Source organism: Bos indicus, chromosome 28 (genome assembly GCF_029378745.1).
Source record: "Bos indicus isolate NIAB-ARS_2022 breed Sahiwal x Tharparkar chromosome 28, NIAB-ARS_B.indTharparkar_mat_pri_1.0, whole genome shotgun sequence".
NCBI classification, from domain to species: domain Eukaryota; kingdom Metazoa; phylum Chordata; class Mammalia; order Artiodactyla; family Bovidae; genus Bos; species Bos indicus.
This window is the reverse complement of record NC_091787.1, coordinates 26,525,601-26,541,419: the sequence shown is the minus strand read 5'-3', so window position 1 is coordinate 26,541,419 and position 15,819 is coordinate 26,525,601. Positions and strand designations below refer to the sequence as shown.

The 15,819-nt window shown below is 44.7% G+C and overlaps 1 protein-coding gene across 1 annotated transcript in view; it reads left to right on the top strand.

Annotated features, from left to right (window-relative positions):
• Nucleotides 1-12,214: 12,214 nt before the first annotated feature.
• The window catches only part of PPA1 (inorganic pyrophosphatase 1), a 38,318-nt gene continuing 34,713 nt past the window's right edge, over nucleotides 12,215-15,819 (top strand). The window contains exons 1-2 of the mRNA XM_019954168.2: nucleotides 12,215-12,388; nucleotides 14,705-14,763. Of these exons, the coding sequence (XP_019809727.1) occupies nucleotides 12,325-12,388; nucleotides 14,705-14,763 (123 nt within the window). The 5' untranslated portion in view covers nucleotides 12,215-12,324. The remainder of the gene's footprint in view (nucleotides 12,389-14,704; nucleotides 14,764-15,819) is intronic.

Here is a 15,819-nt window from a genome sequence, read left to right as displayed (position 1 = left end):
GAAAGAGAGAGGCGCTGTTTCCCTGAAACCCTCTGCAGCAGAAGCCACAGGCATCATTAGGCATCATCTCACTGAATTCTCACACTTTGGGGATAGGGTTTCTTATCCCCCTTCTGGGGCTTCCCTGGTGGCTCACTGGTAAAGAATCTGCTTGCCAAGTAGGAAATGCCAGTTGAATCCCTGGGTTGGGAATATCCCTGGAGAAGGAAATGGCAACCCACTCCAGTATTCTTGCCTGAGAAATCCCACGGACAGAGGGGCCTGGCAGGCCACAGTCCATGGGGTCGCAAAAGAGTTGGACACAACTTAGCGACTAAACAATAACATACCCCCTCTACGGGTGCAAAACTGAGGCTGGAAGAGGAGATGAGACTAGTCTGTCTCTCAACTAGAGCCTGCATGACTCCAGTGCCTGCCTGTCTGGTTTTGACCATCTCCAGCTGCCTCCAGAAGGGCCCCTTGGGCGGAGCACAGTGAAAAATGTGAACCCTAATTAATCATTTGGGAAGAAATGAAAAGCAAAGCTGGCCTGTCCATCTGATGCTTGGTGTCCATGTCCTGGAGTCTCCTATGTATGATTGAAGCCACTCCCCTGATCCCTTCCCAAGAGAACACAGTGTGTTCTGTGTAGGTCTGTCTTGTTTTTTTCAAGAAGTGTCCAGGGCCATTCTCTTCTCCCCAAAGTACCATTAACAGGACGTCACGCCTGAGCATGAGCTCTATAAAGAAAGCTGAGCACCGAAGTATTGATGCTTTTGAACTGTGGTGTTGGAGAAGACTCTTGAGAGTCCCTTGGACTGCAAGGAGATCAAACCAGTCAATCCTAAAGGAAATCAGTCCTGAATATTAATTGAAAGGACTGATGCTGAAGCTGAAACTACCATATTTTGGCCACCTGATGCAAAGAACTGACTCATTGGAAAAGACCCTGATGCTGGGAAAGATTGAGGACAGGAGGAGAAGGGGACAACAGAGGATGAGTTGGTTGGATGGCATCACCAACTTGATGGACGTGAGTGAGCAAGCTCCGGGAGTTGGTGATGGACAGGGAGGTCTTGTGCTGCAGTCCATTGGGTCGCAAAGAGTTGGACTCGACTGAGCGACTGAACTGAGCTGAACTGATGCCTGAGCAATTGCAGAACAATCCCTGGGGAGCCTGTGTCAATTGCAGAGAGTCTGGGTCTGAGCCCAGAGAAGGGGGTGTCTGCCCTCCCTCCTCTCTCATAGGACCCACCACCATCACCCAGACCCAGGTCAGAGCTCACAATGTGACAGGCAGCTGCAGGGTCACAAGAAGCATCAGTTTATTTATTCACAGACAGGAGGAAAGGAGGGCAGAGCACCCACTTTCAGCCTTCCAAAATACATCTGCTCACTAGAGCTACAAGTACACAGCATTCCCAAGGCCCTTTCCCTGCTCCCTCCAGGGGATTGTGGGGGCGAAGTTGGCCAACCAAAGCTACGGTGTCCCCTGAGGCCTCTGGGATGACAAGCACTAAACCTCTCCATAGCATGGATAACTCATGTGCCCTAAAAAAGGATGGGATCCACCCCTTGTTTTCTCTGGCTCTCACCCAGCATGCCTGCATCACCTTGAGGAGAGAGGCTTCTCTCCAGGAGGTGGGAGGAATTGGGATTACCCTGTGATCCTTGCATGGCCCCAGTCATCTGTAGTTAACTGGATACTTCCTCCTTATCTCTATAGAACACACACTGTTGCCAGAATTTTAGTGAATAAAAAAGAAACATTTCCAGGGCAGAGAATGTGACTCTGAGGCTCCACTAGTTTTCTTAATTGACATACGATGACTTAACCCTGTTGACTCCACTCTAAGTACTAACTAGATGTAGGGGCAGAAGAAAACTCCTAAGCCATTGTACAGTATTTTCTACAAGCATGTCCCCAGACACGTTTGACCCATGCAAATGGGCTGAAGGAGATTCTGCCATTCTCGAAGTAACTGAGGCTCAAAAGGACGTAGAGGGGAAGGCCCACGGTGGGGGTGGGGGGCAGGGTTTGAGTTAGAATTGTCTTCTGATGGCTTCTTCCCATGCCCCTTCCTGCCTCTCAAGGAAGGTGGATTGGGGAGGAGAGGTGGAAATTCCCACAAATGCTGTTTGCCTGATGGTGAGCCAGAATGCTCACAGAACCAGCAATCGCACCCTCCCGCCCCAAGCTCTTGGTCTGGGAAGTGAGAGTCTATTGTGTTTACTCTTGTAACATCTGGCTTGCGCTGTTCTGTGTATGCTATCTATAACCCATGAATGGAGCAGGCTGCCAAGATCCATCATGACCCCACCCCAGTCAAAGTGTCTAGGAATGACGGGCGAGGGTCTCAGGAAAGGGTGTGCCATCCTGTCCCTCATTCGCTAGTACATGTCTGGGACCCACTTCTGGTTCTCTGTCAGTGTTCTGTGTCACTAGAGTATAGGCTGGAGAATTCCCGGCTGCTTGCCTTAAACAACTCTGATGCCAGGCTCTAAAAACAGACCAGAGAAAGGGCCATCTTAAATCCAAAGGCTTGTCCCTGTGGCTGGGGAGATCTGTTGGGAGACACTGTCTGGTCTTTCCTCCAGTGCATGTTTTTCCCTTAGCATGGCCTCCCCAACCACAGAATCACAGCCTAGGGGGAGACCAGGGCACTCACCCAAGCCAACCTTCTATCAAGGCCCCTTTGTTTCACTTTTCCCCAAAGATGCCATGCTTTGAAAGACAGGGTTGGCCAAAAGAAAAAATAAAAAATTGCACTAGGCCATAATTCATATGTTTGCTGGTATTTTTATTTCTTTTCAAAAAAAATCCATCAAGGCTGTGTCTGCTTATTCAGATTTGATTTGATTCAGGCATGACTCGATGCTTTCAGGAGAGGTGAGGCCTTGTGGGTATCTGTGGAGGGTTTGGTTTCTTGTGTATGTGGCAAAATACATATACAACATAACATTTATCCTGTAACTATTTTTCAGTGTACAGTTCAGTGGCATTGAGTGCCTTCACACTGCTGTATAACCGTCACTGTCCATTTGCAGAACTTTTTTTAACATCTCAAACTGCAACTCTGTACCCATTAAACAATGACTCCCTGTTTCTTCCTGCCTCTGGTAACTGCCATTCTACTTTCTGTCTCAATGAATTCGATCACTCTAGGTACCTTGTAGGGGTGAAATCACACAGGACTTGTCCTTTTGCAATTGGCTTATTTCACTGAGTATAATGTTTTCAAGGTTCGTCCGTGTTGTAGAAGGTGTCATGTTCTTCCTTTCAAAGGCTGAGTAATAGTCCATTGTATGGATATACCAGTCATTATCCATTCATCCGCAGGTGGACATTTGGGTTGCTTCCTCATTTTGACTATTGTGAATAATGTGTGGAGGTTTCAGATGCTAGACAAAGTTCCTGAAAATAGTGTCTGTGTGAGCCCTGAGAACAGAGGCCCCAGGTTGGGACCCAGGATCTCTTCTGACTTGGCATGTATGGGTGATGAAGCAGTGGTTCACGGAAAGCTATGATTTGTCTTATTCTCCTAGCCCACCCCAGCTGCTCTGAGCTGGGTTTTACTTCTTGACCAGAGTGGCTAGAAAATCGTATGTTCCCTCCATGAGACACTATTTTATGAAGATATTTTTCAAAGTATAGCTTTATTATTCTGGCTGGTATCCTATGACCCAGCACCTGGGGCCTCTCAGGGCCCCTGTCCAGTTGCCCCAGGGTACACAAGGGTAAGTAACGTGGACTTCTGCCCATGTGCTGCTATTTGCCTACAGGTTGGCTGGGTCTCCTAAGGTGACTGCCTTTTCACAGGCAGCAAGTTTGGAAATGAATTGGATGTGTGATGGGGGAAAGGGCCAAAGGCCTGTGGACACTGAGCATCCCCACCCCAGAGGAACTCTTGGAGGGACTCCGTGTCCTGTCCTGCCACTTGCAGCACGAGTGGTCATTCTAATCATGGGTCTTCGCTGATGAATGGCCTCTTGACTTCACCACGCAGCACTCAACAGGCCAACGGGAGCTGGAGGCGGATGCCCAGCCTGGGCCCTGCACACCACAGTCTGCCGGCCGTAGGCCGAGGACTTTCTCTTGGGGCGCAGGGGATGCATGATTTGGGTTGGAATGGAGGGCAGAGTTGGCAAAGTCGGATGAGAGCCCCCCTATCATTAGTCTACTGTGTATTCATCCAGAAAGCCAGGTGAGAGCCAAGCCGAGAGCTGGATAGACAAAGCATTGCTATTAAGCACTGTGCCTTTCTGCATGTTTCCTCAGCTCACCCCTCTGAAGTGCCACTGAGGAAAGACAAATGAGAAGGAGGTGACCCAAATGGGCTTCACTGCAAGCAAACAATGTTGAATCCACAATAGATTCCTTGTTGAATAACCCAATTATTTATGTTTATGACATTTTATTGTTTCTCTTTTTCTCTCTTTACACAAACACTCCATTGTGGAAATTTTACAAGATTTAGATAAACAAAGAGACGAAAATAAAAAGCACCCAAATCTAGCCACAAGAGATAATTGTGGAATTATTTTCTATGTGTATATATGTTTAAAAATTTTATAACAGCTTTATTAAGGCATACTTTACATGCAGTAAAATTCACCCACCTTAACTGTACATTTTGATGAGTTCTAGCTATTGTATACAGTCATGTAACCACCACTACACTCAAGATATTTCCAGAATCTCCCCCAGATTCCCTTGTGCCAATTTGTAGTCAACTTTCTCCGCTCCTCCAGGCCCCAGATAACCACTCATTTGATTTTGGAAGGTCATCTACTTGTGTAGCTTTTTGATCTGGCTTATTTCACTTTTGATCTGGCTTATTTCACTTAGAATAATGCTTTTGAGATTCATCCATGTTGAAGCATAAATCAACAAACAATGAAGTTTGTTCCTTTCTGTACCTGGGTAGTATTCCATTGAATGGCTCTATAATATTTTATTTGTCTATTCATCAGTGGATAGATATTTGATTGTTAACACTTTTTATGAATTTACGAATTATGAATAATGCTGCTATGAACACACATAAGTCCTTCTATGTATATGTGTTTTCAGTTCTATTGAGTAACCTAGGAGTGGGTTGGGTTGAGAGTAAGTGTATAGTTTTACTATGCAAGAAACTGCCAAAGTATTTTCCAAAATTGCTGTGCCATTTTGCATTCCCATCAGCAGTATACAAGCGCTCCAGTTGTTCTTGCCAACACTGAGTAGTATCAGTGTTTAGCAAATTTTCCTGATGACTAGGGATGCTGGGCATCTTTCCATATGCTTACTGGTCATTCTTATATCTTTTATTCACAGTGTTTTCAAATATATCTTTAAAAATATGATTATGTTGAAATGTCATTATTCAATATGATTATATCATCGAGACTTTAGTACAAAATCTTGCCCTGAATCTAAGAGGAATTTATTACTAAATAGAAGATTTAAAAATCCATCAAGAATGGGTCTAAAGCAAGATTTGTTGTTGTTCAGTCGCTAAGTCATGTCCAGCTCTTTGTGACCCCATGGACAGCAGCACACCAGGCTCCCCTGTCCTTCACTATCTCCTGGAGTTTGCTCAAATTCATGTCCATTGAATCAGTGATGCTATCTAACCATCTCATCCTCTAAAATAAGACAGACCCATTGAAAGGATCCTCTTGATAGAAGGTGTTTAGGGGTGGAGGGCTATTTTAATAGGTTACTAGAAATGGCCTCTCTAAAGATTGAGATTTGAATATGGATATGAATCAAGTGCGAGACAGAGCCATTGGAATAGCTGAGGAAAGAACAACCCAACCAGAGAATATCATGCGCAAAGGCCCTGAGATAGGAGAGGAATCAACAGGGGAGGAATTAATGCATATCAAAATGGTACTGAATTTCAAAAATTACATTTCTGGTCAACTCAAACTGTTTACTGAGGGCCTGTTAAAAACCAGGCACTGTACTGAATGCTTTATGCTGCTGCTGCTGCTGCTAAGTCGCTGCAGTCGTGTCCGACTCTGTGCGACCCCATAGACGGCAGCCCACCAGGCTCCCCCGTCCCTGGGATTCTCCAGGCAAGAACACTGGAGTGGGTTGCCATTTCCTTCTCCAATGCATGAAAGTGAAAAGGGAAAGTGAAGTCGCTCAGTCGTATCCAACTCTTAGCGACCCCACGGACAGCAGCCCACCAGGCTCCTCTGTCCATGGGATTTTCCAGGCAAGAGTACTGGAGTGGGTTGCCACTGCCTTCTCCGGAATGCTTTATGACTGTTATTTATCTCTCACAACAGTGCATAAGCTCCATGAGGACAGGAGATATTGTCTATTTCACTCACTTTTGTGGACTCAGATCTAGGACACTGCCCGGGACATAGGAGGCACTCAATAGATGTCTGTTGAATTAATGAAATAATTACATAAACAGGTATTTTAAAATTATTCCCATATTATAGATGGAAAAAGTAAGTCTCAAAGAAGTTAAATAACTTACTGAAGGTCACATAACTAGATGGTGCTGAAGCTGAGACTCAAATCTTGGTGCATCTGACCAGGAAGTCCAGATTTTTGCCACTCTCTCAAGCTGCTGTGAATTCTCCTTCCTATATTTGGGAAACAGGTTCAAAATGAAAGAAAGAGGCTTGATGGAAGTCCCCTTTAATCCTAAAAAATAAAACCAGCCAGGTTCCAGACTGCTGTTTTGGCCAGAAGACCATATTTTCATCACATTCAGTGGCTTCCACAGATTTGAGATGGAAGAAATACCAGCAGTTTAAGTACATGATGTACATTTAGTCTGATTCAGTACCATGTCAAGCCTTCATGGCAGCCATGGGCTGAAAGAAATTATCTTCTGACTCCTCTGCCCTGGGGTCATTGATGAGATGAAAGCTGCTGAACTGGCTGTCGGTCCCACCTTGAGTTATTTGTGTTCTCTTGTTAACTGCAATGCCCAGGCCTTTGAATCCCAACACCAACAAATGCTGCTATTGTCATGTGTAAGCAACCAAATAAATGTGGGTGGAAAAACCCAAGCTTGGTGATTTGAGCAAATTAATTTATCTGTCACATAGCCAATGGTGGTGTTAAATCATTCTCTGTTTGAGCAGTAATTAATCCCCACTGCCCCCTGTCTTGCTCTATTCAGGGAGGGTAGAACATGTTGTAGCATGAGTTAGGATTTCATTCCTTTTTCAGGCTATTTGTCTATTTTAGCCAAGATGTTTTGACTTCAAGTAACAGAAATCCCCAATTTAGCAGGTTTAAATTCTAAGAAGTTTATTATCTAATGCAGTAAGAGATTCAGAGGCAAACTAATTCCAGGCTTAGTTAAGTCAGTATCTCAAAGACATCTCAAGAACTCAAGTTCTTTCCATCATTTGATTTGCTAATCTCTGCATGTCAGCTTGGTTCTCAGGCAAACTCTCTTGATGTTTGATGCCTCATAAGAGGGCTACAGCAGTTTTAGTTATTTGTATTGGTCAGTTTTGGCTAGATTATGATGCTATGCATGCATGGATGCTCAGTTGCTCAGTCATGTTCAACTCTTTGCCACCCCATGGACTATAGCCCATCAGGCTCATCTGTCCATGGAATTTTCCAAGCAAGAATACTGGAGTGGATTGCCATTTCTTCCTCCAGGAGATTGTCCCAATCCAGGAATCAGACCTGTGTCTCCTGCATTGGCAGGTTGATTCTTTACCACTGAGCCACTAGGAAGCCCAGATTATGATGTTACAACAACTTTTAAAATTTCTGTGGCTTCAAACAACAAGTATTCAGAAGTATTCCCTCCTTTTAAGATAAAACCTTTCCTGGAAATACTCTGGGAAGCCTTCCCTTTATCCCATTGGGAAGAATTGTATCACATTCGCATGCCTGAAACAAATACTAACAACCTTGATTGTTTTAGCTTATTTAAAATGCATTTCTTTGTGGGCATAGGAAAAGGAGGATAAATTAGGAGTTTGGGATTAATTTATACACACTACTATATATATAAAACAGATAAGCAACAAGATTTACTGTATAGCCAGGGAATTATACTTAATATTTTGCAATAATCTATAAGGATAAAGGGCTTTCCTGGTGGCTCAGCCATAAAGAATCTGCCTGCGATGCAGGCGACTCAGATTTGATCCTTGGGTCAGGAAGATCCCCTGGAGGACGGCATGGCAACCCGCTCCAGTATTCTTGCCTGGAGAATTCCATGGACAGAGGAGCCTGGCGGGCGACAGTCCATAGGTTCACAAAGACTCGGACATGACTGAAGTAACTGACCACACAGGCACGCGTAAGGGGAAAGAATCTGAAAAGGAATGGATAGGTATATATGTGTGACTGAATCACTTTGCTGTACACCTGAAACTAATACTATGTTGCAAATCTACTATGCTTCAATTAAAAAAAACATAAAAATAAAATGCATTTCTTGAAGACAGTGGAGGGGCTGGCTGCCCTGAAGCAAAGGTATGCATAGAGGAATAGATTCCTGAACAAACTTAGGATTCTTTTAGAAAAGAGAAGGTGATATGGTTATTGGGCAGAAACTAGCAGTGTTTCCTATAATATTCAAAACTAAAGTCATCATTTTTCTTACCCTCCATCCTAACCAAACTATCTCAGTAAATGACACACCATTCAACCAGCTGTTGCAGCCAGAAACCTAGAAATCGTCCTCAAATCCATCTTGCTCATCTTCCACTCTGTCCAGCCAGTGATCACTTCCACTGAATCTACGTTGAACACAGCTCTGTAATTACTCATCTCTTTTGCCACCCAAGTCCAGGGTACCACCACCTATTACCTGGGTCACTGCAACAGACTTCTCATGGTTCTCTCTGCCTGTTCTTGCTAAACTTGAATCTAGGCTTCAGGCTCCTAACAGAGCCACTTACAAACTTTTGTGTGTGTGTTTTATTTACTTATTTGGCTGCTCTGGGTCTTAGTTGTGGCATGCGGGATCTTTGCTGTGTCATATAGATCTTTCACTGAGGCGCACAGACTGTAGTTGTGGTGCTTGGGCTTAGTTGCTCCACAGCATGTAGGATCTTAGTTCCCCAACCAGGGATGGAACCAGAATCCCCTGCATTGCAAGGGGAATTCTTAACCACTGGACCACTAGGGAAGTCCCCAGAGCTACTTTTAAAGGCAATTCTGATCATGTCACTTTCCTGCTAAAAACACTTACAGGTTTTTCATTGGTCCTTCAGAAAAAGTCCAATCCTTGTATCATGCCTCCCAAGGCCCTCTGTCACTTAACTTTGACCTCTTCTCTGGTTTCACCTCTTAATACACTCTTCCTGGCTTCTATCTTCTCCTTTTTGCTTTATTAACCACCTCTTATCTTTTAGGTCATAGATTAAGGATCATTTCTTTGAAAAGTTTCCCTGCTCCTATAATGCAAATCCTTGTACTTCCTTTATCACTCTGCTTATCCAAACCTTTTTTCTTTTTTGGCCTTGCCCCCACAGCTTGTGGGATCTATTAATAAGTTCCCCGACCACAGATTGAACCTGGGCCATGGCAGTGAAAGCCTGGAATTCCAACCACTAGGTCACCAGGGAACACCCTCTACTTATCCAAACTTATTGCACGTATTTGTTGAAGTCTGTCTTCCCTTCAGACTATAAGTTCTGTGGGGCCCACAACCATGTCTTTTGAAGCACTACAACCCTACCCCCTAGCAGCGACAACAGTCACGAGTGTTAAATAAAACGTAGTTATAAATTTGAAAGTTTTCCTGCTATAGGACCTATAGGTGGTAGTTAACACCAAACATATACATGAGATAACCTAGGGAGAGGGCATCTCTAGAGAGAAAGAACATGAGAAGTTAGAAAAATAGTGATGATCCAGATGAAGAGATGGCTAAAGGGGAGAATGAGAAAGGAGTGGCCAGAGAAGCAGGAGGGATGTCAGAAGAAAATGCAGTCATAAAGCCAAGGAAGAGAGAGGGCATCAGGAAGTTGGAGGTGCAGGATATGGACTAAAAAGCACCATTGGATCCAGTTACAGAGTAAGAGAGACAACATTTGAGAACAGCTGGGTTCATCCTTTGTCAAACTATTATACTTAAGAAGGTATTTTTGCTCTCCTTTTCATCAACTCCTCTACCAATTGTTCTGGCAAGGAGTCATTAAACACCTACTCTAGGCCAGGTACTGTACTCGGCTCCAGAGAGATATGAGAAAGAGAACAAGGTCCAAAGGGCCTGTGGGCTCACCGCACCTGCCTGCAAGAGCAAGTTATACAGCACTGACTTGTGCCCGAGCAAAGGCAGGATTTGGCTTTTTACTGGGGTTGAGTACTGATTGGCTCTCCCAGGACATTCAATGAAACAAGAGCTAGTGTGCAAGTCCAGAGGTCAGCAAGACTTTATTTTCTTGCTCTTAGTAGCAGGAAGCAAAAGGGAAAGTGCATGTGGCACACTATTGCATCATTTCTATCTGTTCACACGTCAGTTACACATGAGATTCTGGGGTTTTTCTAAGAAAACTAGCTCCACCTGCTTACAGGTAGAAAACTGACACCGCAGTTCAATTTCCACACCCTTTTAAGAAACTTTCTGAAGGCGAGCCTACTTAGTGTTCACTGGGCAGAGATACCTTTAGCTTTCAGTAATGTGTTGCATTACTGATTGAACTACTGCCCTACTACTTTCTTTTTCCTGCCTTTGTGTTCCAATTACGGTAAAGCTGTGTGGTGTAGTGTTTAAAAGGTCGCTGAGTCATGGCTTTCTGAAGATTAATGAGAGTTTGGATGGAGACAAGGGAAGGATACTCCCAGTACCTGGAAAATTAACTTGCTAGGTTTTCATTTAATACAGGGAACATCTCATTTTACATATTAGACATTGTTTTTTTGGGGAAAAAGAGTTTAAATCAAAATATCTTTGAGGCACATTATCTTTTATGGCCTAGAAAATCAAGATTATTTAAAGAGGCCCAACCCATCAAAAATTTTAAATAAAACTAGGCATTCTCTGAAATAACTTTGTAATCAAATTAGTGAATTATTGCTTGCTGCTGCTGCTAAGTCTCGTCAGTCGTGTCCGACTCTGTGTGACCCCATAGATGGCAGGCCACCAGGCTTCCCCGTCCCTGGGATTCTCCAGGCAAGAACACTGGAGTGGGTTGCCATTTCCTTCTCCAATGCAGGAAAGTGAAAGCTTAGTTTGAGGATTTTGAAATTTACATGAAAAACCCAACATACAGAACTGGGGATGTAAGTGATGTAAATTATCTGCCCATAACGTCAATCAGACTTCAGCTTTTGGGGGCTGGCCTAACACCATGAAACAGTGGTATAAAAATAAGCTTCAAAGAGCTTGTGCCTGAGAGAAATGTCCTCAAGGGACTCTGAGTTCAGGCCTGGACTTTTCCAATGCTTCCATTTGAAGTCCTAAGGGAGTGGGAAGTGTTGCCCAAGCAGAGGGTGCAGACTTAATCCTCTGCAGATAAGGGTGGGAATAAAAAGTTACACTTCCTGAGTGCTTACAAGCCAGCTCTTCCTTTCTTTTCCTCATTTGCAATTTTTTTGGCCACACCACGTGGCACGTAGGATCGAATCCACGCCCCTTTCAGTAGAAGGGCAGTCTTAATCACTGGACATCTAGGGATGTTCCTCCCTTGATGGACGGATCTTCACGTCCATCAGCTCGGTTCATCATCCCTGCAACCTCTGAAATCTTTACTCTGACCAGCTCCATTTCCCAGGTGAGAAACTGAGAGGTTAACAGCAATTTGCTCGATGTCACACGCTAGAAAGTGATGGAGCTCCTACCTAGCTGGGAGCCATTACAGCTTGGTGTCAGTAATATGCCTTAACTTTGCTTAAACGGATCAGAAAACTGGCACAGATCGTCAGGTAAAGCAGCTGACTCCTATTAAACTTCTTTTGAGATAAGGAATTATCCTGCGGAGAAGGCTGTGTGAGTCAAAGGTGAGCTCCCAGTGTGCGCGAGATGTCGACAGTCAATTCTTAGGTGGTCCAAGCTGAGAACTGGTTACCCTTCTGGGTCAGATGCACAAAGCCCGCCAGGTCAGAAGGATCACGGCCAAAGCCGGCCGCCAGCCACGTGGCCCAGCCTGCGAGCTGAGCGCTGGTCAGCGGAGGCGCGGCCCGAGGGGGTGGAGCTAGGGCGCCGGGACTCGCCTTACGAAGTGCGCCTGCGCACGGGGTGGGCTCGAGCGCGCCCGCGGCGTTAAAGGCGGCTCCCCGCCCTGCTAGCCGTGCCAGTCTCTGCAGTGCGCAGGCGCGCAGCTCATTTCTTGTCAGTCGGCGCCGCGTGCAGGCGTGTGGCTCTGTAGCAATAGCGGCGGCGGCGGCGGCGGCGGCGGCTGTTCCCCGGCACGATGAGCGGCTTCAGCAGCGAGGAGCGCGCGGCGCCCTTCACCCTCGAGTACCGAGTCTTCCTCAGTGAGTGTCGGAGGCCCACGGCCCCTCCCTGCCAGCCCGCCCATTCATTCCCGGGCCTCGCTTCGGCTCCGGCTCCAGCAGTTGCGGCCCGCGCTCGGCTCGCTGTCCCGGGCGCCGGCCGGCCTCCTCCTCCTGTCCCGGGGACCTGGGCGGCGGGTCTGGGAGGGCCTGGCTCGCATTTCACACGTCCCGCTCGCGCGTCGGATAGGCGTGGATAGGCGTTCCCCTTTCACACGCCCGATTGGACCTGAACCTGCGCTAGGCTAATTTCGCAGGTGTCCGGCTCAGGCAGTGTCTGATGGGAAAAGGAAATCACTGAGCCACCCTAAATAAGGTGTCTTGGGCTAAGCTAATGCCCGTAAGAGGATTATTCAATTCGGAAGAACGGGGTGGGGGAGAGGAGGTGATGGTGGAGACATCCTAAGACCTTAATTCCTCCACTGTAGCTCAGATTGTGGGGACCTGGAGGGGTCAAGTCCAGGCCCACGTCCTACAGACGGGGAAACTGAGGCCCGGATCAAGAGCGGTCAGTAGAGTACTGGACCGGTCCCTCTGAGGTCCCAGTGGCGCTTCTGTCTCCCTGACGCTTGGTTTCCCATAGCCCTGATGCTGGAAAGATGCCTTATGAAACAGAAAGCTGTTCCCCTCCCGTCAAACAGGTGACGTCAGTCGGGCAAGCATGAGTAAGAAAGTGCCAAGTTTTGGCCCCTGGGCCGTGGGATCGCGTGTAAGGGGTACCCACCCAAAGTCTGCACTTAAAGGCTGTAGGCTCTGCTTTCCTTTAGCCTCCTAGGTGGGGGAAAGCTATCTTTTGTTTATCTTTATCTTCTTACCAACCCCCCCCCCCCCTTCCACCCTGCCAAGATTATTAGAGATAACGGAGGAGTTTCTGTTTTAACTGCTTCACTATTTTGTTCCAAAGGAAATGGGCAGGTGCCGTGAGTTCTATGAGTTCTGGGTATGAAGAGCAGTAAAGAGACGGGAAGAGAGTATATATGGTTAATACTGAAAGAACAAAGCTCCTAGCCTAAAGTAGCCTGGTGTTAGAGGAAAAAGAAAGTGAGCAGTAAAGTTACACAACTAGTTGAAGTTTAGACTGCCATTTAAAATCGAAAAAAGGTGTGGGACCTCCCCCACCCATTTTATGAATTTCAGGATTCAGCAACGAAGGCAGTGCAGAAACCTTTGACAAATAATTCACTGAGCAGTTTTTCTGGAGTTAGTGTTGGCTCCCCAATTTCTCTGTAGGGAGGGACTTAGAGAAGTGACTCTAGTTGGAAGGTTTGGGGATGATTACGGTAATCGTTTTCAAGTTATATTTACAAAAGAAAAACAATTTTTACTCAGATTATGCATAGGTAGTGATGCATTGGAGAAGGAAATGGCAACCCACTCCAGTGTTCTTGCCTGGAGAATCCCAGGGACGGGGTAGCCTCGTGGGCTGCCATCTATGGGGTCTCGCAGAGTCAGACATGACTGAAGAGACTTAGCAGCAGCAGCAGTGAGTACTATATAATTTTAATTTAAAAAAATTATAGACTTCTTAGCATCCTTCTTTAATAAGAGAAGCTTTTACCTCTATAATGTTAATCTGCCAATCTTTTAAAAACTGATGGTGGGTTGGACCACAAATCACTGTTGACTCTGAAGGGTCATGGGGATGGTCACTGCTCAATTTTTCCTATTCCACCTTGATTTTTAATCATGAAGGAATGCAATGTAGACTAAGCCTTAAGTTTCCTAAAGAATAGTGAGGAAGTTTTAGAAGTAGTTTTTGGATATGGTAGCTAGTTCTCTAGAATACAGAAATTGCCTGTTAAAGTGAGTTACAACTAGATTATCCTTAAGAAAAATTATGATCTCAGATGGCTCTGTCTCCCTGGAAACACCACTTAAAGCAACACGGTTTACCCAGGTATGTCCTTAGCTCTGTTAACTGATGTAAGGTCAAACAGCTTGCTTGCCTTTTGTACACCAGACACTGCAGACAGGCTCTGGGGTACACAGGTTTGTAAAGTAGTCCCCACCCTCACCAGAGGTTAGTATCTTCTAGACCCCTAAGGAACAAGTAGAATGAAAACCTAACCTGGTCTTGGAGCAGTCAAGTATAAAACCAGTTTCTCTGGGGTGGGAATAAAATCTGGCGAGTGGTGTTGATATGGGGAGGAGAGGGTATGTGGGATATCTCTATACCTTTTTCTCAACTTTGTTGTAAATCTAAACGTTCTCTTAAAAAAAGTCTTGAAAAACGTGTACTTCATGCATCTGGAAATGTAATTAACAAATAAGAGTAATATTTTCTAATTGATTTTGCAGAAAATGAAAAAGGACAATATATCTCTCCATTTCATGATATTCCAATTTATGCAGATAAGGTAAGACTTCATTCTCTGACCATAGTCTCTTTGCTCAGCTCAGTTTGACATGTGGATTTTCTTATATGTCTTAACAAGTGCTTAAAATGCCTCATTGTTCTACAAGTTAAAGGTGCATTGACTAAAAAGGAGACTGTCTTCAATTCAGATTTTTTGGTTAGAAGAAGCAGCTATAATTTGGAGAAGGAGTAGAGGAACAGAAACAAATGTATTAAAGCTGCCTGGGTTAAAAAAAAAAAACCACCAGAATTGCTGGTAATTCTTTTAGTTTTTATTTTCATTTTTGCCTTTTTATCTTTCCTAATCTTTTTGCAAAGAACATGTATTATTTGTGCAAATTTAAATAGTTTTTTTTTAAAGCCATTTCTTGTTTTATGCTCCCTCCCAGTAGGAAAAGTTTATACATATTTAGGAACTGACACAAGGACAAATGTCTGATTCTTTTTTATACCTTTGAGGTTTTTGTTTTTCATTCAGCCAGGAAGCTTGACCCACAGTGAGTGCAAATCTTTTAGATGTTAATACATAATACCTGTGATATCACATTCCAGTGTTTGTCTAGAATAATAAAGATGAAATCTCATCCTTATGTGTGCTGAGTCTTACTTTTTTTCTATGCTGGACTATCAGAAATAGATAAATTCATTGTACTTCTACCAGGAAATTGCTACAGTTCTGTCCTGACACTTGGACTCTGGCAGAAAATCTAATCTGTGTGTTGCTTCTGAGTAACCTGCCTGAGCTGGGCTCTGACTGGAGGCAGTGGAGCAAACAGCCCGAGGCCAATTATGCGGTATCGTTACAGGAGAGACCTCTAATTGGCATGTGTTCTCCGGTGGCATTCTCAAAGCTGTACTTATTCAGAACCTTTTAATTTGTTACCTCTGATTTCCTGGGAGTTGATATGAACTGCAGAATCCTTCTTTCCTCTTGAATTGGCGTCGTTTGGTTGACTTGGCATCATTTGGTTGGCTTGAATTGTCTTGTATAATTAGTAATCGAAGTACTTTGCAGTTACATTAAAGACCATTTTGAATAATCAACAGGTATAAAATG